The sequence below is a fragment of the Maniola hyperantus genome, chromosome 3, assembly GCF_902806685.2.
Source record: "Maniola hyperantus chromosome 3, iAphHyp1.2, whole genome shotgun sequence".
NCBI classification, from domain to species: Eukaryota; Metazoa; Arthropoda; class Insecta; order Lepidoptera; family Nymphalidae; genus Maniola; species Maniola hyperantus.
In genome coordinates, this window is record NC_048538.1 from 7,083,309 (window position 1) to 7,107,188 (window position 23,880).

General features: G+C 38.3%; 2 protein-coding genes across 5 annotated transcripts in view; both read right to left on the reverse strand.

Moving 5' to 3' along the window:
* Positions 1–5,471, reverse strand: part of baz (par-3 family cell polarity regulator) — a 75,264-nt gene extending 69,793 nt beyond the window's left edge. Inside the window, exon 1 of one of the 2 annotated variants that reach the window (XM_034984856.2) lies at positions 4,966–5,471. In XM_034984856.2, the coding sequence (XP_034840747.1) occupies positions 4,966–5,085 (120 nt within the window). In that variant the 5' untranslated portion in view covers positions 5,086–5,471. The remainder of the gene's footprint in view (positions 1–4,965) is intronic. The other variant, XM_034984857.2, reaches the window with a different exon arrangement.
* Positions 5,472–7,586: 2,115 nt separating this feature from the next.
* Positions 7,587–23,880, reverse strand: part of LOC117996716 (adenylate cyclase type 1-like) — a 119,399-nt gene continuing 103,105 nt past the window's right edge. For 2 of the 3 annotated variants that reach the window (XM_069509580.1, XM_034984849.2), the window contains exons 3-16: positions 23,319–23,489; positions 21,849–22,025; positions 19,956–20,003; positions 18,926–19,111; positions 18,465–18,743; positions 17,775–18,088; positions 17,078–17,237; positions 16,557–16,637; positions 15,697–15,843; positions 14,961–15,174; positions 13,586–14,882; positions 12,996–13,223; positions 12,584–12,665; positions 7,587–12,363 (exon numbers count right to left, since the gene is read on the reverse strand). In XM_069509580.1, coding sequence (XP_069365681.1) covers positions 11,941–12,363; positions 12,584–12,665; positions 12,996–13,223; positions 13,586–14,882; positions 14,961–15,174; positions 15,697–15,843; positions 16,557–16,637; positions 17,078–17,237; positions 17,775–18,088; positions 18,465–18,743; positions 18,926–19,111; positions 19,956–20,003; positions 21,849–22,025; positions 23,319–23,489 — 3,807 coding nt within the window. In that variant the 3' untranslated portion in view covers positions 7,587–11,940. The remainder of the gene's footprint in view (positions 12,364–12,583; positions 12,666–12,995; positions 13,224–13,585; positions 14,883–14,960; positions 15,175–15,696; positions 15,844–16,556; positions 16,638–17,077; positions 17,238–17,774; positions 18,089–18,464; positions 18,744–18,925; positions 19,112–19,955; positions 20,004–21,848; positions 22,026–23,318; positions 23,490–23,880) is intronic. The other variant, XM_069509581.1, reaches the window with a different exon arrangement.

Consider the following 23,880-nt stretch of genomic DNA (forward strand, 5'->3'; position numbering starts at 1 on the left):
AAAATCCTTGAGCCCGTGTAACTTTAAAATAAAGTAGGTATTTTAGCGAAAATCTGGCAAACCACAGACACGAGATATTACCTAGTTCCTCGAACGTATAATAAATATCTACAAAATTTCATTGAGTTTGATTTGTTTGATATTCAAATGAGAGCCAAACTACGTTTGTTTGGGGCGTGCTACGAACCAACCTCTCGTGCAAGTCAACTACTACGAATTATAAATTATTTTTATGAGCAGTAAGTATACAAAAAATTTCTAATAGCCAAACCAAATAATTCAATGTTTAGAGCTCCTACCTTGTAAAAATTCAATTAAACATTGAAATACATAGTTAAGTACTTACTTATCTAAAATATTATGTTGAAAAGTACCTAACCACAACAATATCTAGATCAATGAAAGACATTATGTATAAAGTAAAAACTCTTCATTTACTCAATTGGATTAGTTCGATTGTTGTAAGGATTCCGACTAGGATTGATAATACAATCTCACAATGATTATTATTATTGTATTAGCAACTAGCAATAAACAAGATCACAAAGTAGGAAACCACGCGGCAGAAAAGTAATTTTAGATGATCTATATTCTATAATGATCATTTTGTCGATTTAATCATTATTTCAAGCCTTAAAAAACAAATATTACACCTACTATTCAGCTATGTTGTAACTTGTTCCACTTACCTAATTAAGTAACTTGATAAGATTAGGTGGTGTATAAATAGTAGTACCTACTTAAGTAGATTCATTTTTAAATGAAAAGATAAAACCAACAAACCGTAGTTATGTTTTAAATATTCATTGATCCCGTATAGGCTATAGCGTAAGGTACATTTTAGGAGCAGTTTTCACTTTTCAGAATATTTTTCGATGGAAGAAATAAGTAGCTATGTTGCATCAATCCTTTTTCTATTGAGTCTCATGACTGTAGACTGTAGATATGGACCCCCAAAAAGCATATACTTATACGAAAATACGTACAGTATTCAAATATCAAACTTATTATCTTCAAGTGTAGGTATGGGCTTTCAAAACTCGCAGGGACCTTAACTTGTGCATCTAAAATAAATAATAATTTCCTCCGTATAAAGAAAACCTTTTTTTACACACAATAAATACACGAAAATACAGACGAATCAATAAGAAACGCGTCAAAAGATTTGATATTGTAAGGAATACCATACTAATATAATATTATTTAAGAATTTATAGGACTGTAACATGTGCGAAAACTTGGCAAATGACAGCATAGGTCTAACAAAACTTAAAAGCTACCAGAACTTTATTTTTAAGCGTCCAAGTGGAACAGAATGCTTTCTGTATCCAAACACGTGGAAACATTTTCGTAATTAATAAAAAAACCGGCCAAGTGCGAGTCAGGCTCGAACACCGAGGGTTCCGTACTACAGTGGTATTTTTTCGACATTTTGCACGATAATTCAAAAACTATGATGCACAAAAATAAATAATCATATGATACCCCACTTGATATAGTTATCTTAGTTCGAAAATTTCAAAAATAGGTACTAATTATTAGTTTATGAGCACAATTTAACTTTTTTTTGTGTGATGTAACCACAAATTTACAGTTTTCAGATTTTCCCCTAAAACCAGCTATAAGACCTACCTACCTGCCAAATTTCATGATTCTAGGTCAACGGGAAGTACCCTGTAGGTTTCTTGACAGACCGACAGACAGACAGACAGACAGCAAAGTGATCCTATAAGGGTTCCGTTTTTCTTATTGAGGTACGGAACCCTAAAACTTACGAGATTCGGACCAAGGCCAGGGCCGGCTTTCATCCACTTGACAGGAAACCCGACATGTGGTGCCTACGGATGCGATGAGAGACGCCTCTCAGTTTTTATTGTGGCGTGAATCTGTGGTTATCGAACTTTTTTTTGTGAAAATTTCTGTTGGCTCTCAAGGACTAAATAATTTGTGATTTTTAAATGATTTTTACTCCTACTTATACGGTCATACCAATAGGTAGGTTGACCAGTCTTTCGTTAATTCCTAGGTAAGTTCCTACTTAATTGGGATTTGGATTTTGCAGTCAGCTTTAGTTTGACTGGTGAGAATGCTGATATAGCATTAAAGTCGCCTAAACAACCATTTATGTTTCATGAATAATAATAAATTATAAGTAGTTTCTACTCGGTGGTAGGTAGGCATCAGCTAAACGCAATTTTTCAATAGGTAACTTTTAAAAACGCTTTTAAGTTTCAACCTCAATATGCCCGATATCCTCGTACATGCAAAATTCGCGTCACTGACAATGAATCAATGGTACCGGTTATTCATAGCAATAATAAAGATCTGCACACTATGGAATGTCTCGTCATTTTTCTCAGAACCGGTCGTGAAGTCTATACTCTATCCATATAGCACGAAAAAACACAATAGACCTTTCAAATAACCTAGGTACCTGGATGCTTGGGCTCGTTAAAGAAAAGTATTGTTCTAAACTAGTTTTTGAGAGGTTCTATCACATTTCTACATAGCCAGAAAGCGTAGTCGGGCACGTAGTCCGCAATTATCCTTTTTTATTTTAATATCTACACTAAAATATTATGTTTCCCACGACTTTCGAAGATTTCCAAAATATCCGCGGGAACTCTTTGATTTTTCAGGGCCAAAAATACCTACCATGTGAATTTATAACCAAATTCCCTGAAAAATCCTGAGACAGCTGTTATCTTCTTAGTTGCTACGTATAGGTAGGTACTGTCATGGTGACTAGATATTAAGAATAGTATAAAAATACTTAAACAGGAAGCAATAAGGAATTTAATAGCTAAGTTTCAATAACATGATATCGTAAGGCCAGTAGAGCGGCAAGTAGCGCTTAACCGCTTATTAATTAATTGTAGTAGGTATAGGTAAATACGTGGTAAATACAGTCTACGACCTTTCTGTTGCGTAATCGAGGCAATCGTGCAGAAAGTTTACCAAAACTACAACATAGTTCTTGCTGATGCAAGCAATCTCTTTCCTTGCATATTTTGCCTACTTAGATTGGTGATGTTGAAGAATTTTATTCAATACCTACTTACCTACCTATACTCATAAGCAGACATACCTAGTAAATAACTAGATCTGGACATTGGAAGAAAATATATTTAACAACATTATAAGAATTTATAAAATTCACTGCTAAATCATGATGATTAAAACATTTTAGCGTTTATTTATAATGATAAAAACAATGGTTTTTTTTACTAATTTTTGCTTAATTTCGTAGTTATGTAGTAGGTAGATGAGTATATTTGTAATCCTTTATTTCATGTAGGTAGGTACCTACTGTGTGAATTCTTATTTAAAATCTATTTTCTTATTCAAATGGGTATCATAATATAATATACAATATAATATAATATCCTGATTTTTAGGGTTCCGTACCTCAAAAGGAAAAACGGAACCCTTCTAGGATCACTTTGTTGTCTGTCTGTCAAGAAACCTACAGGAAGTAGAAAGTAGGTACCTATTTCCCGTTGACCTAGAATCATGATTCATGAAATTTGGCACTGTAGGTCTTATAGCAGACAGGGGAAAAATCTGAAAACCGTGAATTTGTGATTACATCATACCTACATAAAAATTAAATTGTGGTCATGAACTAAAAATTAGTCCAGGACCTACCTATTAACTATTTTCAATCAAAAGTCCCAAAAAAATGAAGATTAAAAAAAAAAAAACTATATCAAGTGGGGTATCATTATGAAAGGGCTTCACCTTTGCATTCTAAAACAGAATTTTTATTTATTTTTATGCATCATAGTGCATCATAGAATTATCGTGCAAAATGTCGAAAAAATACGACTGTAGTACGGAATCCTCGGTGCGCGAGCCTGACGCGCACTTGGCCGGTTTTTTACGAAATCAAGCAAAGTTGCCTAGAGATTTAATTACCTACTTAAATTATGCATTCTCATGATATGGAAATTTGATGGTGCACTTAGAACTTAGAGCAAGGTCAGCCGCTTCCTACGTGTTATGTAGTGGGTTGCACCTGCAGGTGAATGTTCACGTAGTTTAATAAGCACATACTCAAATAAGTCAGTACATTTTTCTTAGAATACTAGTGATGTAAGCTCCTCCACAAATCTTTTGGTCCTTCGAACCGGACTGGTTAGTCCAGGCCTCATTATCATCTTGTTTTGAAAATGAGAAATAGCCCATTTAGTTACTTGACAGAAAATCATGATATTCATGGTTACTTATCTGAAATACTTAATACGTATTTGATACGTAATAATTGATAAATAAAGGAATATTTAGATACTACTTACTACAAACTTCGAGCAAGACCCTAAATATAACCGACCATGTCATGAGTCAAGCCGATGACCCCGTATGTATTGGCGTCTGCCGTCTGATATCTACGAGTGTAAAACCTGTTAAAGTGTGTCGTTCCCATTACGAAATTCGACCAAGTCGTGCATGGATCTAGCCTGACCGCATCTCTGACACCGCTACGCTAACTCTGATCTGATACGACTACGCGAGAGCAATACCCAATACTGTCGCGAAAGTGGTTCTCGACACTACGATCGTGCATTCCATAGCGAAATGATCATTAGATACGCAAAAACGAGATGTGGCCAACAATAATAATCGTGCCATTCGGCCAACATGACAGTATTATAGATTACTTCGCATTCTCAGTTGTAGCTAAATACAAATGCAAGTAGCCTTTAGTTTTATTATACCTACCATGCATTCTTTGCAACAATATACCTAATATTATTATGGATAGGTAGTATGGATGAAGATGATAAATGAAAATTGATTTAAACTACCTACCTAGCTTAAAGTTTCGAAAGAACGTTATAACTTTAAACGTCATTATTAGGGCCAATGAAAGTGGTCGTGAAGCAACCAATGAAATTGCACAAAAAACCCGCGAAATCAGATTAAATGTCAACAAGGTAAGAAATGATTACACTAATGACTAACCTGTCCGGTAGCTTTCTTGTATCGCAGAGTCGCTTCCCGTACGAGGTCCCTGACCAACAGGTCGCCAGCGCCGCAAGGTACCAACACCCGTACGGAACCAAAACACACCGTCACCTTCATTTTAACACCACTTATGATTCACCGAACACTGCGCTCTCCACACACTATAAGATTCCACAAGCTAGCATATTAGTTTATCCAAAAACTAATAGGAGCACAACACTACCTGACGCACATGGCAAAGGTGGCCCTATGACGGAGCCGCTCACAAAGCACCGTTGAAACAAAAAGGACAAAACCACCGGTTCCGTCGTGAGTTTTCATAGCGCCGGGTACAGCGGCCGGTCGCACTGGATGAGGTCGCAGTTTATTTTGTATCTATCCTTGTATCAATGCGAGTTGAGTATAGTAATGGCATTCAACATTGAGCACATTTCGATAAGATTACGCGAAATACGGTCTCGGGCGCGCGATTAACGACAGCAACGGTCATGACGAGTTGTATGAATAAGAATTCGTTTGGAAGTTTGTAACGGGGGGAGCGACGCGGAGGTGCGGGGTGCGACCGGTTCCTTCGTGCAGCCAATCAGTTGCCGCATCACGGCGGGCAGCTGTGCTGCGCGGTGCGCCTGTGCCGCGCTCGCGAGCGACGGGGCCGCGTCATATCCATACCGGCGTACCACCCGATGCCGTTTCACTTGCATAGTAGCTACCACTGCCTCGAATTTTGAATGAAACCGCCTTCACTAGGTAACTGAGTCATGAGTTTTCAGAACAGAGGAAATGACTGGTACTTATTACTATACTATATTAGGCATAAAGTATAAACTTGGATACGTTTCAACTACCTACTTCTGGTAAAACCTGCCTCGTTTGTTTACGCATCCTACCTACTTACCTAGGTACTTATATGTTTACACGAGATTCAAATTTAAGAGCATTTGCCTCCCACACGCCTTTTGTATTTCCCCAAAAACCCTTAGTACTAAAACTCCAAGGCTCATGGTGTATTTGACATCTTGTATTTGAGGCATAGATCATAAAATTTAATAAATTATTATCGAAGATCCTCTTTCTTTGCATCGTAATCCTCATTGCTGAGGATCAGACCCTTTCCATTAAATTAGAAATGGTCCGCATTTTCTTGGGATAATGAAGCAGTTCCCAGAATCTTCCGCATGTTATTCTGTGATGTAACAAAAAAAACTTGAATCATTCTTATGTAAATACATATAGATATGTCTATTTCTGCCTCTATACTTGGCAGTAATCGGTCAAACATCATTCAGAAAGGAAACAATGGAACAGAATTGCCACATGAATAGATTGGAATGCATAGTTTTTCTGAGGAAACATTGTTCCAGCTGAATTGCATAATCCAATAATTGAAGTGCTAATTTAGCTACCTATATTAATAACCAGTGAAATCGAAAGGATGCGCCAGTTTTAGTTATAACCGGAACTACGAACGTACGATCGAGGTCATAAATCATCACGATGGTACGGTTGTGAGAATGCTGCAGAAGTCTATATCGATAAGGAGATTGGGGGGGGGGGGGAGAGAAGTACCACTTGCTTTAACGGTCAAGGTAAAAATCGTGTTCTCTGCTCTGCTTTAAAGTCTGTGAAGTCTGCCAATCCGCACTTGGCCGCGTGATCGAGTAATGGTCAAACCCTTCTCGTTCTGAGCTGAGAACCGTGCTTTGTAGTCGGCGATGGGTTGTTGACGATGATGGTGACTCCAATAGTACTAATAATTTGATTATTTACTGCAACTAGGTACATTACATAAAATACACCATGGTTTGAGAAGTCTTACTAGAACGTCGCAACTCGCAAGAACTCTCGTCGTCGTTTTCACTTGAGAAGGTACCTCATCGGTATTCTGTAGGTATAATAAAAAAAAATTAGAGAAACCCATTCTTAAGTTTTTTGTCATGAAAATAATGCCCTGTAAGTAATAGGACTTCTCAATACTTAAGTTTGCGTTTAACTTGTTGAGAGACATTAATTTCAAAGTAGGTAGTGCTTATAGCACTTAATACTCTAATTAATATAGGTAGGCGTTATTCGGCACTGTTTAAACAACCCATAGTTCTAACATGGATCCAACGGTCGGCCGTTATAGCTCGCCATGTTGAACACCATAGTGTTCGATTCAAGGCTAAGGACATTAGTATGCGGAAAACAACACCGTAACCGACGTGGGACGCCGCATACATGACACGCGAACCTATGAAGCCCATTATGAACGTGTGATCCCATGGACCTATGTATAAAACGTATAAGTATAATAATATAACATGCTATGGATCCCTGGTTTAGGTACGATGCACACAGCACACCTATGTCATCAAAATGTAGGCGTGTCGTGCGGCATACGAACAATCTATTTTTCTTTTGTTAATCGCAGAAACGCGTGATCATAGAGTAGGAACTGTTAGGACAGTAAATAGAGCATTTTAACCTCGCACTCCGATTCGCACTCGTTCTTTTTCTTGTGCGTTTAGTATATTCATTCTTATTTATCGCATGGTGGATTTTCATAGGTGTTCTTAACATTTACTTACGTTAATAATTTTCACAAACTAATAATAGTAAAATAAAAAATAAAACCAAAGTTCCGGTCATCTGAACCTCTTTATTTGTATGTAATTAATATTGCTTAATTGAATTGAAATAAATAAATAAATCACGTAATACACTCAAATATGTAGCATTTGAAGTTAATATATGTATCTACAAAAAATATTATGAATACATTGATATTTGGCTAACATTATGTTTGGTAGCTGATTTAGGAACAATAAAATTGTTTGTTAATTAATAAGAAGTATTATTTAAATAGACAGAGAAAGAATAAATAAATGCAAACAATATGTAGGCACAGTAACTAAATTATATTAAAGGTAAGATACTAATAATACATATTATTCGTTTCCATTCCTGCTCTTAGCTAGATCTAATATGCAAGTTATGTGAGATGCCCATAGTCTTGACGCTATTTCAGTTTTATTGTTTATTGGCACAAGTTTTTCGAATACGTACAGTCTACATAATAATTTAATAATGCTTTAGTTCCAAATGTTTTTTGACTTTCAAGCTGTACGAATACCTATTTTTTTTTATAAACATCTTCACTGTGACTAAATCAGCTAAATTATTTAAATTACACATTAAATTTTTATGACCAATTATGGGACAATTTTTAATAATTTCTACGTTATTTATGAAGTTACTACTGGTTTACCCGGAAATTCTGAATTAAGTAATTATGTTTTGTTAAAATATAACACATAATAAGTAACATGAAATAAAGATATAATAGCATTTAAATAAATACAATGATATTAATTTTAAGCAAAATATTTGGCACTACACCTAGAGGTTTTAACGAGAAAAATATTTTAAAATTGAATTACAGAGAAGACCGATAGCAAATAAGAGATCCCTTCCAAAAATAAGATATATCTTCACAGCACGCTAAACTACTTAGATGATAGCGCTAAACAGGTGATTAACAATATTTACAAAGATTAACAATATTTACTAAACCTTCTCTCGTGTAAAAATACACGTCGAATAACATTCATCAAAATTTGTCATGCTAAACAAAATACTTTAAAGATTCTATCCTTTTTCTCCAACAGTGAAAAGAAGGATACCTAGGTGTAATAAGCGTCAGCAATTATTGGGACTAAAGGAAAATGGAGCTTTAAATTAAGATTAAAATACTCAAACAATGGGCACTGACTGATTCGCGACTGCGTGCTAAAATCACGGGTTTTAACCATCTAAAAGTTAAATTTAGAAATGTCAAACTGCTTCTGTCCTTTTCGTATTACAATAGTAAGAAGAGGGTGCGAATACTCTAAAATTAGGTTGTGCTTAGAATCGGTGCCAAATAAACAAATATAATATGCTCTTGATGGATTATTCTCATATTATTCATTTTGAATTATTATTATTCACAAAAGCTACGACATAATGTTTGCTATGTCACAAAATATTCAAATTATTTTGTGACTATGTGGTCATCTGTTTGTCACGACGCGTCATGGGGATTTTTGCCATAGCACAAATTTCGCGATGTGAATGGTTTAAAGAAACCACAACGTTGTGGACTATATTTCACTCATGAGCGTTTTCGTTCATTGAGTTTAACATCTATAAACTATTAAATATTTCCAATGAATTCGTTATTATTCTTAGGTTTTACAATTATTAGGTTCTAATTTGCAATAGGAAAAAGGCGAGAATATTATAAATCAATATTTTATGATAAATCAATACAACCATTTTCCATTTTCCTACATATATTGGCGTCCCAATGATTGAAATGACCGCTCCTATACAATATGCGATAATTGACTTTAAAGTTCATACACAATCTAAATAAGAGATTACAAGGTTTTAACAATTGAAAACATAATAAATAAATAGCCTTAATAAACATCAGCAAAATGAATTGAGGAGATGCCGAATAAAACAGTATAATTATACTTCTGATCAAAATCCTTATTACTTTGTTTGATCTAGATGTTTTTGGCCCACTGACTACAAATCGGAACTCATTTCCAACCAAAACGGTCTAAAACTGTACTAAAATTGCGATCAAAGTTCATGATTTCGATCAGTGAATATACTATAACGGTACTATAATATAGTAATGTTACAATTATAGTAAAGTTTCAACCATTTTTATTTTGTTTTTTGCTCCTGTTTAAAAAAATTATTCCATACAATTACACTGTTCTGTTCGCTAGTTTTTCATTTCTTATATACTACATCAAATATATATCATTTTGTGTTCCACGACCAGCAAAACTAGAACAATGAGTCATCCACCATTTTTATCGCATCTTTACAAGTACGAGCTTAGTCAAATAAAATAATCCTTAAGCAATTCATAATAATATTAGCAGTCACATAATATTGAAATCGCACAATCACATTATTCATCTTAAGAGTTTCCGAGACGGTCAAGCGGCTTGACGTCAAGCATGTAGATTTGTTTTGCTTGATCAAGCTGCTTGATGCGAGCTTGATGCGCCTGTCAAGCGGCTTGATCAAGGAAACGAACACTGTCCGAACGTCGCGTCAAGCAAAAATACAAAATCGCATCAATCACGCGTTCAGCAGGTAAATGCTTGACTCAAGCAAAAATCTACGTGTTTGAGTGACCGTCTCGGAAACTCTTTTGTCATCTCAAACGAGTTGTTCTGTATCATTAACTTACCCTTATACATAAAGAATATACCAAATTGACACAAAACTATGTTACATTAAACAATAAAGATTCTAAATTTTATTATAATTTAATGGGGAATATTCTACAACAAATATTCGATACTGGTGTTTCATGTATTGGTTGTACTCTCGGTTTTGGTCTAAAAACTACTAAGTTTTATTTTAATAGGTAGTTGAAAACTGAAAAAATAAAGATCAACTTGAATGAATAAATCATTATAATAACTAACCGAGTAAATAAATCTCAATAGATCTCTACCAAATTGCATTGAAAGGAAATGGAACAAGAATAAATAATATTTGTACTTCATAATCATCTATCGCGAACTATATAAATTAATATGAACAAAAAACAGAAGCACCGATATTTTTACCTACCAATGCGCAATGGCACCAATATTTTTATAATGCCTTCAAACTCAAACTAAGAATAGGAATGACTCTCTGCCTCTCTATATATTTTGATACAATTATCTACCTACTTATTTTTAATAGATTTTAAAGTAAGTAGGTACTAAGATTTAGTTAAAGTAGAAAAACCGCTATGTATGAAAGTATTTCCCTCGCAAACCAAATTTTCAAGTGACAGTTGATTGACGGAGGTCATTGTCTTTCCTATTCTTAATTTGAGCGCATTATACTTATAATAAAATAATGAAACATGTTACAAAAAGCAAGAAGTGACTAGAATGAAAGAGAAATAAAATCCGAGATGAAAGTATAGCAACAAAGGATTCACAGTAGGTATCTTATCATTAGTAGCAATAAATTGTGGTAACAACAATATTATGCCTAAATAATAATAATGTATTGAAATGCAAAATTAATACGTTATTTAAACATCGAGTCACACTAACCATCAATCTCACGAAGACGTCCTTTGGAATATTCTAGTAGATATTACAGTAGAGGGAGCCAGCCCTTAGCTAAACACCGACGTTTAAGATATTGGTCGACCACAGTGAAATCCCTATTTCTTTATCACAAGACAAATAACTAATACGTCATAATCAAAGTGTCTAGATGGGCACAAGTGGTCGTCGGATTTTAAATATTATCGGTCCAATAGTTATTATGAGCTTTTAAAATTTGTTCCTTAATGCAAACCAATAGGGTTCTATTCAATTAAAATTTGAAATAGTTACTACAAAGCAAGAAGTATCAAAAAGATAGTTCTCGCTTTTATGTACATATAGTATTAGAAAGTGTTGCATTTATGTTAACTAAAGGATAACAAGGAGCTTGTAGCGGCTACAATGTAGCCGGATAACTTTTATAATCGAACAACCGCTTGAGACCATGTAGACACTTCCATACATAATTCTAAATCAGAGCACCTTATAATTGTAGAGATCACCGCATACACCTAGATGATTCGAAACTCCATCACATGGCACTCGCTAATGTACAATGAATATTATACAGTGTCGTTTAAATAGGTACATATTGACAATTTACATAGTATATAAAGTACACAGGATTCAAACCAGGCACGTTAGCAGTTCAATAGCGATGATCTAAGAAATGTTGAACTTTTACGAGCGGATAACATCCGCGAACCACGCTATCACCAATCGACAAGAACTGAGTATTAATTAATTAATTAATAGAGAGCTCAATACACTTTTCCGTCCATTCAGACTTATAATTCTTTGGAACGTCCGTCATGTTCAACCGCACTACGAAAGATTCGTCTATCGAAGGCCGGCGTCGCTTCCAGCGCTGCTAAACATCGCTCTCGCCGTCAGTGACGTGTGCGGGCTGGCCGAAGTTCCTCGTGATGGATTCGCTGACCGTTCGAATGTTCGCCAAGTACCTGTGCGCAGGCTCATCGGAGTCGTAGATGGCGCTGAGGGACTCGAGCGACACCAGCGCCTCCGAGTCCAGCAGGCGCGAGGAGGCGCGCGAGGAGACGTCGTCGTCGCGGTCGAAGTAGCAGGAGTTGACGTCGCTGAGGGCCGCCTCGGCGTCCGTGAGCCCCGCCTCGTTCAACATAGACACGTTTTCCAGCGCCGGATCGTCAGTAGTGTAACCCGTACTCTCTGGTTGGCCGCAGTCTCCTTCCCCCTCTCCTTCCGAGCACGACGAGCTCCACTCCGACTGACTTTCCCCGTAAAGACCCATTTCTCTATGACTAGAAGTGGTCACCTACAAGAAATTTTGGAGGTTGAGATTACTTCATTGGACACTAAACTATATAGGTACGCGACAGGTTGAGATGGCAATCGGGGAGGGAACGCCCCGCACACCCAATCCGGTGCAGGCGACCGCGGATGACGTGCGGATGTGCGTCCCCCCGCCTCTATCCCAATTGCCATCTCAAACTGTCGCGGACTATACATTGAGTTGTTTGAAGCTATATACATACCCGGTTATGCAGTCTCTCTTGTAACTCTTTCTCCTGCTTTTCTTTAGCTATCGCCGTTTCCGTCTTTCTTACACTTGGCACACTGCAAACAGGCATTGTTTTAAGATAACCGAAAATCCTCAAGGGTTCAAACCTCCCCCGAAATCAAACACTGCAAATTATTTTTCATGTTTGAGTTTTTTTTTTTAATATCAAAAACACAAAATAGCTTTCAATTTCTACTAAAACTACAAAAACATATGTGTTCGCTGTGCTTGCACTTTTGTTTTTGCAATTGAATTCTATCAGTCAAATTGAAAGCTAAAATTGACGGCAGTCCGTCAAGTCAGGAATTTAAAAAAAATCTCACGAAAATATCTGCCAGCCCCACCGCATTCAGACTGCTATTGTTTTTGCAGTTCTAAGCTCTCACCTGGAATTCTGTTCAGCGGAGTGCGTCGGCGAGGGTAGTTCGACAACAACGTCGGTGGGCAACACGCCGGGGAAGTCCCCGGGCGGCTTGAGCGGCGAGGCGGCGGCGCGCGGGCTGGGCAGCTCCTGCCGCGCCAGTTGCGTGATGGCCGCCAGCCCCACCGCGTGCAGAGGGCTGCTGTTATTATTGTTGCAGTTCCTAACCGCTTCCACCGTTGAGTTTGGCGCTCTGCAAAAATTTTAAAAGTTCATGCAGTCTGCAAGTTTCCCATACCAACTTAATCGGATGATAGCGCTACTATTTATGGTTTTCCAAGCGTTTGTCCTCGCTCAGGGTGTTGTCCACTTAAGCGGAGAAGAAATATAGCAAACCAATCATATTGTTGATAGATAGTTGACTTGTTAATTTTATAAACTCAACATCTCTGTGCTTCAAGGAAACACCTGTATTTTAGGATTTTTAGGACATAGACAAGGTTTATAAGCAGTGCTAGCAACCACTGCACACTTTAATATTTACTGTTTACGATGTAGATAATTAATTTATAAAGTTGCGACATTGAAATCATAATAAATAAGAAACAAAATTACCTTAGTTCTAATTTCAAATCCTTTCTTTCTACTTTAGGAGAATTAATTTTAATTAGATTTTTGTCATCCAGCAGCCTTTGAATTTCTCTCTCGAAAGGCGGCACGCACGCCACGTCGGACGGACTCCGCTTAGTGAACACTTCCCTGCTATCGTGATTTAAGTGCTTCAAATTATTCGGTCGACTCCCCGAACTCGAAAACGAACTCGTTCTTTGATTGAGACGGTGTGGAAGCTCCTTTTTATCGGTTTGGCTACATCCGTCTCTTTTAACTGAGGCGAGCATGTTAATTATGCTCTTTTGCAGTTTCTCTTCCTCCTTTTTAAAGTTTATACTACCGTCGAGAATTTTCTCTTCTAATAAAGACTTTTTATTTATTTTATGTTTGGCATAAATCTCGTGTATGATATTAGAAGTAGGTTTATTGAGACGAATAGGCGGATAGTCGTACGCGGAATTGTTTTCAGTTCTTTGCGGTCTAGGTGGAGGTAACCAAGGAGAGGGTCTCGGGGGAGAAGGGGATGCGTCCGTCGTCCGCGAGTAGCTCTCGTCCGACGAGCTGAGACTGGGGGAACGGGTCAGAGAGCTCAGTTCATCTGCAGAGGAATGCACTCTCGGGCTTCTCGCCAGAGGCAGGCTCTCACTAGAGCGCGGACGCGGCAGCCTGGTGGGCGGTCTTCGTTTGTGCACGGCCGGTGGGCGCGGCTCCTGCGGGCGCGGCCAGGGCGGGACCAGAGCTCTCGGCGGAGGCCACCGCGGATTTCCATTGATTCCATGCGGCGGTGGAGGTGGCGGGGTATCTTCGGGTTCCTTGGTTCTTCGACCTTTACTGCCTTTGTGATTGTTGCCGTTGCTTTGGTGACCGTTAGATGGCAGGAGCGGCTCATTTTCCCCCGTTACGGAGGTCTCTCTGAGAGGAGGGAGCCTCGACGGTTGCACTGCTGCTCTTCTCGCCGAATTTTGCAACATCGCCAGTGGAGTCGCTACACCACCATAAGCTGTCTGGGGATTTGGTGGTTGACCGTTTGTGTTGCTCTGAGTAGTGTTGCTCGATTGTGTTCTATCGGTCAAGAAGTAGGTAGTCATCTCCCCTTTCCCTTTCACCTTTACTTTGCCTCGACATATGAACTGGTAAGGCATATCTTTTAACACTTGGAAAACTTCTTCCGTCACTTGAGTGTGATTCGGTAACCCTGTTGAGTCCATTCGAGACGCTACGTTAACTGTATTACCCCAGATATCGTATTGAGGTTTCCTGGCTCCTATCACGCCAGCCACCACCGGGCCGACATTAATGCCTGAGAAAAGAAAAGAAGAATTAATAGTTTTGATCGAAAATACCAATTTCGGGACCTGTTAAAACCTAAAACACTTACCAACTCGTAACATGAAGTTATTGTATGAGTTGTCATTGATGTCTTTCAGCTTGTCTCGCATGGCGAACACGAACTCGACCAGGGTGGCCATATGTTTCTTCGTGCTCGCATCATCGGACATCTTCTTGTCTGGAATGAGCCCGACGGCAGCCATGTACGTCGAACCGACAGTTTTTATTTTATCTATTGCACTAAAATGGTCCTCTCCTAACAACTGAAACAAAATAACAAATTTTTCAAATGGTATGTGTAAAAATTTGCCTAAATTCTTCTACTTGCACGTCAAACACGATTAAGCTCTTTAGCCCTGATTAATGATAGACAGATCAAAATTATATAACCGGGTTTATGGTTATTTGCACGTAATCCAGCCAAAGTTTTGATAGTATGTAAATAGATGGAAACACATCCTCAGTAGTAGGTTGGTGATAGGTTTTACATAATGATGATGATTTTAAGAGTTGCTTTCTTTTTACTTTTTTGTTACTGTTTAGGTTCTACTTTTTTAATCAAATAGATAAATTTGACCACTCCTAAATTTTTGTGATTTGATGGTGGTTTTCTGTTGAAATGCGTGGGAAGCCGTACTTTTACCGTAGCCGTACGTCTGTGTGTTTTTGTTGGGTTTTGTACTGTGTACTGTGTTTGCGCTATAGTCCCAAAAAATGATTATTTATTTATTTAAAGTAGGCTTGCATGAAAAAGGGAATGGAGTGCGAGTAGTAGTTGAGCTCACCTCGTCGAAGTCAGCAATGATCTCGTTGAGCAGGCGCAGACACTCCATGCCCTGGTTGTTGCCATCCAGCTCCATGTAGAACTCGTGATAGTTGGTGATGGACGCGAACACTACTCCCACGCGCTGGTACGACTGATGGTAAAGTTCCTGTACCAAATTTTTTTATTTGCCAGAAATCACAAGAAATTATGCCTAAAAAGGATGCAAAGGTGGTCTTATTGCTAATTAGACGTAAAAATGTCGTGGCATTATATGTTATGGAATTAAATATACCTTATCCTACCCAAAACTAGAACAACAGTTACCTTATCCTACCCAAAACTAGAACAAATTATGGCAGAAAAACCCTTACCTATGAAGGAGCTAAACTTTATAACCAAATACCTGCACACATAAAAAATGTACACTCATTCAATGCATTTAAAACTGAATTAGCTGCTCACATTATGAGTAATGCGAATCACTTCGACAAATGCATTGAATGAGTACCTAAATGGCGAATATTTGTAAACTTTATTCTTAGAATTAAGTTCTCATGTAAGTGACTTTGTCTTTATGAGAATAAACTTCTTCTTTAAACCTAACCTAATATCGGACGTGACAGGAATAGCTTGCGTAGTACAAAGCGGCCATTTTCCTCCTGACGCCCATGATTGTTTTAAAAAAGTTTTGAACACGGGTTAATATTATGAGGCGGGTGACGCCCCGCACACCCGCACGTCATCCGCGCTGGCCCGCACCGGGTAACGGGTTAGCGCGGGGGCTGTGCGGGTGTGTGGGCCGTTTCCTCCCCAATTGCGACCTGTCGCGTACTATATTTGTATTTGTTTTGTTTATTGTGTAAGCAAGCATTCACTTACCATATTCGTCCTAAACTGATCCAGGAAATGTGTCGCAACGTGCGCTGGGAGCAAATTGAACAATATTCTTCGATTTGATGCCTGAAATAAGGATGGCTTATTTTAATAAAATAATAATCTTTGGGAGAACATGGCCCGAGTTTTGTTCTGTAAATGTCTACTGCCTAAATCAGAGTACCTATGGCGAGTACCCAAATAATAACAGTTATACTGATTAAGATTACATCGTCAAAAATACAGGATAATAAAAACCGCTACACGGTTTGGCAGCAAATCCGTGATTTTCAGATTTTTTTTAATTTAATATATGATGATGCCCGCAACTACATCCGAGTGGATTTAGCAATTTCATCTCGTGGGAACTCTTTGATTTTTCGGGATTAAAAGTAGCCTATGTCCTTCCCCGGGGTGTAAGCTACAGTATCAAGTTTCATCAAAATCGGTTAAACTTTTGGGCCGTGAAAAGCTAGAAGACAGGCAGACAGACAGACACGATTTCGCATTTATAATGTAAAGTATACCTGCAAGGCGTCCATATCCCTTTTCTCATCACGAGCCTGCACTTGCCACAGGAAGTCCAGGCGAGCCGTCCACTCGGTCTGCCGCGCGTGCAGCAGCACCGCCAATGCGAGCGCCACCGTCCACGCTGACGCTACGTAAGCGGAGGATACCGCTCCGGGACTGAAGTAAGTCAGGATAGTTAGAAAACGCCATTAGTAGCCGCATAAGGCGCAAGAAGCGCAAACGACTCTTTTGTGCTTTCGATTATTTCGGATATATATTTCGGCCACGGCCTAACTAGTAACTACGCAGGATATTTTAACGCTTAGACTAACAAGTCAGTATTCATGATTTCTTTTTATCCTATCTACAGGTCCTCGTCGTTTTAAGTCACTTATACATTTACTTATTCTTTTTCGTCATTTTTTGGAAAAACAACGGGGAAAAATAATTTGCTTTATTTAATAATTAAAAATTCGAGTATAGAAAAACGAGGCAGGTATTTTTTCCTTTAATTTATAGACTAGCATCATCATCATCATCAACCGATAGACGTCCGGTAGACTAGCAGCATCATCATCATCATCAACCGATAGACCATTTAAGATGGCACAGTACTTTCGCTTTCTCCCTAGCGAATTATTATCTAAGATATCTTTTTGTAACCTGTCATTTGTTTTGTGGTGCAATAAAGAATATACATACATACATACTTACTCAGTCATAAGATCGTAGCAATCGAAGAGGTGCTTATGGTATATCAATATAACAGCCACATATCCAGTCGTCATCACAGCCAGCAGAATACCCTTAACCAGTATCGGGAGCCTTAAGAACACAGCTACTGCCAGCATACTGACGCAACATCCCAGGGTTATGTACAACGGGATCGGACAAGCCAAGTGGTCGGTACTGCCCCATAGGTTAGCAGCCAGGTCTCCAGAGGTCGAGCGAATGGTGTCCATTGTGATGTTATCAGTCAGGTTAGCGCATACGTTCACCTCGTGGCACGTTATCTGAAATTGGGAAAACTTCTCCTATTTATACAGTAGCAAGTATTCTAGTCAGTGACTAGTAGTCACACAGTATTATTGAATTCATAACGGATCGACTATTAGTACCTAAACTGTAAATTCTTAAGAGGCATAAATTTACAGTAGTGTGACATATAAGTAGTCATGGGGCCAAAGCCTTCCAGAAAGCATATAAGCCTGAAGCAATTTAAATTGAAAAAAAACTCAAAATATTACACCACCTACTTATAAAACGGCATAGTAGTAAGCACTGTACCCACTACTAGCCCGTGCCAGTGCGATGTTCAAAACGTCTCAATTTTTCAACAGCTCAAGAGCATACTACTGTTGTGGCCAGTTTTAATAGACTAAACTAATTTTACAATTTACTTACAACGTTAACTTGTCCAACAGCATATCCCAACACAATGGTGAAAGTAGTTATAGCGTTTCTCAGCGCAAAAGGTCTGGACACGTCGCAGGGAATGAGCCTCAGCCGTGCTGCGAGTGTGAGCGCAAGCACAGCGGCCGACCAGGCGAATGCTGTGACGAAGAGAAGGAGCAGGATGGTCGTACGCGGCAGTATCGCGGCTTGCAATGCTCCTGCGGCTACCAGTGCTCCTAACGCGGCGCTGAGAGACCCCGCCCATCCTCCGTCTGTCGATGCTCTATACTGAAAGTAAAATAAATGATACGGTATTTGAAAGGTTTTTAAAAACTGTTCCACGTTTATCATTGATGTCTAAGGACTCTATAGAAAATGTATAATTTACGTTCCATTACATATAGTACAAAGAAAAACTAAAACAAAAAATATTATTTGTCTACCTCAAATCCTGCAACAAAATAAAATACCTGTGCTTCTTTATCGGCGTCTTTGAAACAAAGAGTAAGAAGATGAACGTGCGTCGCTTTCTCCCGATGGACAGACCGCGCGTCGATCGCTTGCGCCAGGAATTTGTTCACGCGGTTCGAAGGCTGGTGGTACACAGAGGAGTGACGCTTTTTCACCAGCCGCTTAGACTTCTCCGTCACTTTATTCTGTACAAACATAACCATGGTTCAATTACTCCAACTCTTATATCGTTCTATTTATTGCCGCTAGACGGAGGAGTTTATCGTGGGGTGAAAGGTTACAGCGTTACACACCGAGAGACATAATGAAGGACCAGTACATTTAAGGAGTTCAGGACCCACGGCATGCCGACTCCATGCTCCACTTATAGTTCCAACTGACCTTAGAAATAAAAGATCCGGAATCCGAAGCAGCATCGCATTATTCAATTAGCAAAATATACATCAAGATTTAGACATAAAGAAGTGGTAACTTTAAACTCATGTATAAGAAGAATTACGCCATGTAAACATTAGACTGAACATTTGAATTTTTTGCTCGTGGCAATAAAAATAGATTTGAACACTTTTGTACAATACCTAGTATAAGTAAATCGCTAACGAGATTAAGACTAATTTGATAGAATGAAATCCATGCAGGTTATGTAGTGTCAGTCATGCCATGCCATGCTTAAGTAGCTAAAGTTGGGATAGCGAGTGAAACACATAATTCGGTGCGTTTGACTTTATTCTCAAACAAAATTTAATTAAAACAATATCAAATATAGTTTCACAATTTTGAAGGAAAATAAGTCCCCAATACGAGGTAGTGTATGTAGGTTTTGAGTGCTCGTCTTGCTCTTTTGCGTCTCCGATTCACTTAATCGATTTGATTTGCATTTATAAAACAAAGGTGCGAGCGAGTTGATTCACGAGGTGCGACCCAAGTGTACATAAATAGTTTCCTTAGTCTTTTTATGGGATATTTAGTGTCACCTGGTGAGTGGTGGAAAACAATAATACACAAGAACAATACACTTTCAGCGCTTACGGTTTCAGCGGGTATTTGTGGTAGAACTAATGTCCAAGAAGGGAACATCTGAAAAACAACGAGCAGACGTTCCATGTTAATCATTTAGACTGAAATTAAATATTTCAGAAGTATACATTTGTAGCTTTAATCTGAACCACAGAATTAACAAAAAATTAAAATTTGCAAGCTTAAAATATAGGACAACTATCTACCCACTATTTATTCCTCACTTTAAAAATAAATATTTACCTACCAACTGAATTTACATCAATGAAATTCTGACCTAATAATAAAAGAAAAATTTGGCAAATTAACCGTTACAATCCAATAGTCATATTTTGTTCAATGATAATGGAATTTTAATGACACAGATACGGATCTAACACAAAGTTGTGCATGAACTTTGGTATTTTCGGTCACGCAAGTTGGGATCGTGAAGGACATTTTTCATCTATTTGTAAAATAAAATTGAGTGCGAAGCGAAAATTCCTCGCAAAATATTTCGGGTGCCGTGACGAAGCTTTGGAGCATAATTTGAAAATTCAGAAAAGCAGCAGATTAAGTTCGAAAATCACACTCGAAATCTTTCTAACTACTAGAAAAACATTAAGCGAGGTTATCAAACGTTGGGGATATGAGATGCATTGAAGTTTAAACCATTGCATTTCATGTACATGTTTTAAGCAGATTTTATAGAAGATGGGATTTGAAGCGATATGGTTTCATTTGATAAATATAATTATGTGAACAACCCACAACCATATTCTAAATCCCGCCTTATCATACCCAACGTATACACATTATTTTGTAATTGCTTGTAATTGTAGGTATAATGTGTGTACGTGTTTCTATTCCTCGATTCTGTCAAGCTTAATTTATTTGTGCTTATTTTCACTTCACACTTAAAAGTCTCAATCAGCGTGGTCATAATTAAAAATACCTGTCAATTCCAATTAGTTAAAATACTGGAATATTTACTCGTAAAATTCGCGATACCAACATTTCTGATAATACCTATTATAATGATGACCAGTCGAATTGAGCGATTTGATATCTGAACCTGGCTATACAATATGATTTGAAAAATCGATAACTTTATAATTTTCTGATTGTATGTACAGTACCTATCTGGTATAATTATTTCTTCCAAGTGTTCCAAAAGCTTTGAAAATCGATGTGAATAGAAATTAATGCTACCATAGCGTTCATAAGCGTTCATAGCTTTTGGCGCAAATTTTTCACAAACTTAAATTTTGTGAGGATTGGATTGGATTTAGATATTTGTATGAACACCAGAATAAGCCCCAAAACACCTGTCTGTATTTTTATCTTTTTTACGAAAGGATCAGAAGCCCTAGATCTACTCGTAGAAACTGTTTTGCTAGATTTTCTTTATAACGTAAAAATAGTGGTCTACCCTACTGTAAAGATTTTCAGAAATTCTATCCGAAGAAACCGGGGCAGGTCAACTAGCTATGTCAACGGGATCACGACGCGCGACGCGTCGTTAGTGTTACCGTCAGGGAGATCTGTGTGCGTATGAGATTATAAATCTTGTCAACGTTGATAGAATTTAAGCGTCAAACACATCAGCGTTAAAGTAAAATGGACCCTAAGTGCCTTGTTTTAAAGTTCAAGTTCGTCTATACATCTACAGTCAGCGGAACCTTGCGAAATTAAAGCGGAAACCTTGTGAAATTAAAATCGGCTGTGCTGAATTTTTAACTTTAACTTAAGGACGTTTAGGTCCATTTTACTCTGAAGATATTGTGTATTGACACTCAAATTCTATCAATGTTGAAGGGGTGTAAAATCTGATACGGAAAACTGTATAGCCAGCGACAGTGTGCTGTGTGTGCGTGGTTAAGGAATGCGAGGCATTGCACAGAGAACGTCGGTATGTCGGTGGACCGTTGCGTGTGTGCGCAGGGCGTGGTGCTGCATGACCGCGTCGAAGGTGTGGTGGTGCGGGGCGGTGGACGGGGCCGGGGCGGGGGGCCCGCTCACGTGCTCGCCGCGCAGCGCCGCCAGCCGCAGCGCCTCGGCCGAGCCCGGCTCTGCGTGCAGCGCGCGCCGCAGGTCCAGCACCTGCCAATGCGTGTCACTCGCCGCTACTTACTGCGTACACTCCGCACGCCTATACGAGCGCGGCGTGCTAGTGGGTACACCCGTACGTGAGGCCTCACACTGCCTATTTGTGAATAGGTACTATTACCCTATTCAAATGCTAACAGGCGCGATTTGACACGACTCATGATAACTTCAAACACTGGTAAAACAACGACATGCTCGTAGATGTTGTTTGACCCAAAGACTAAAGACTGCGCCTGTATCTATGTAATCTGTGCCGGTACGCACATGCGTATATCACACACACAAGCATAACATTTAATTTGTCTCCACTTTTTAAAACATGAATGTATGAGCTTTGCCTATCTGGAGGATTGTAATATCTTTGGTAAAACATGACGAAGTTGTGAGTGAAGTTAGTAGAAGGCGCAAAACCGCGCTTTTTAACATTTAAATAAAGTAATATTTACTGATCGTACATTTGGGATGAGGCGCACGCAACGAACAGAAAATTTTAGTCGAGAGAAAACTTGATTAAGAATAAATAAATAAAAACATATCAATCGTCCTGAATAGTGCGCCATGCTTGCAACGCGTAGGCGCGCGTTCATCCGTAATGTGCGATCAATATTATGCAAGCTTTCATGTTTTACTTTATACCTCTCATATTTTCTGCTTGATACGTACGTTTGCTGCTACGTAACAGTAGGCGTCATATATAAAATCGATTAAATACTAAAAGTTTGTATATAACTAAATACGAAGCACGATGCTTACTAGATTTTACTTATTTAGCTCACAAATGAGAAAATAATCAAACAACCACATTCGTAGGGAGTGGTAAATTAAGATTAGCTTCAATAATATAATATACTGACTTTAAAATATAATTAGTTTAATTTATTAAAAATATTACGGGTCTCATTAAAATATTAGATACATAAACTAATTGAGAGAGTAAAGTATACATACAGTAGCATAAACAATACACATACACGGAACACCAATGTAATTCGAGTAACAAGAAACAGACTTACCTTTGAAGTACAAAGGTCGGTTCACCGAAAAAAGAATTGTATTATCACTTGACTGAAAACATCTGGAGAAAGGAAAATGGACAACGACCTCGTATTGTTTAGCGTGTCCAGTAAAGTGCGAGACGATTTGTATAACTCAAAGTGCAAAGAATTACGGTTTTTTATATTTAAAATATTACAGTACTTATTATAGAAGAAAACATAAAAAAATACATTCGTATGGCTCTATAAATTATAAGTATTTATAAGAAGAGTTTTGAACAATGTAAGGTACCTTTCTAGCAGCGTTAGCTTTCAGCTCCTGTGGCGAAGCGGCCATGTTGGAGAATGGCACATCTACGTTGAACTTTATCGAGTGTAACAGTTGGACCACAACGTTGGATACGTTTTTGAAAGACAGCTTGCGACGCGATCCTGACCCGATTCCTCCCGCCGATAGGCACATCTGGGAAGGCACAGTTATTTACTAGACAAGAGAGGTAATGTCGTTAAGTTTGTTTGTAGGGGGTAATCTTTGGAACTACTGAACCGATTTAAAAAATTCTTTCACCAGTAGAAAGCTACATTATTCCTGAGTGACATAGGCTATACGGGGTCGCGGGGATCAGCTAGTTTATTATAAACACCAAAGTATCTGTCTGTCTGTTACATTTTTACGGCCCATCCCATTTAACCGATTTTGACGGGTAGGTACGGAGATTCCTAGCTTCCATTCCGGAAATGAACTTAGGCTAGTATTTTTCCCGCAAAATCAATAAGTCCACATGAACGAAGCCACGGGCATCATCTAATAAAATAAGTTACTGTCGTGTCAATATTGATGAAAAACAGACATT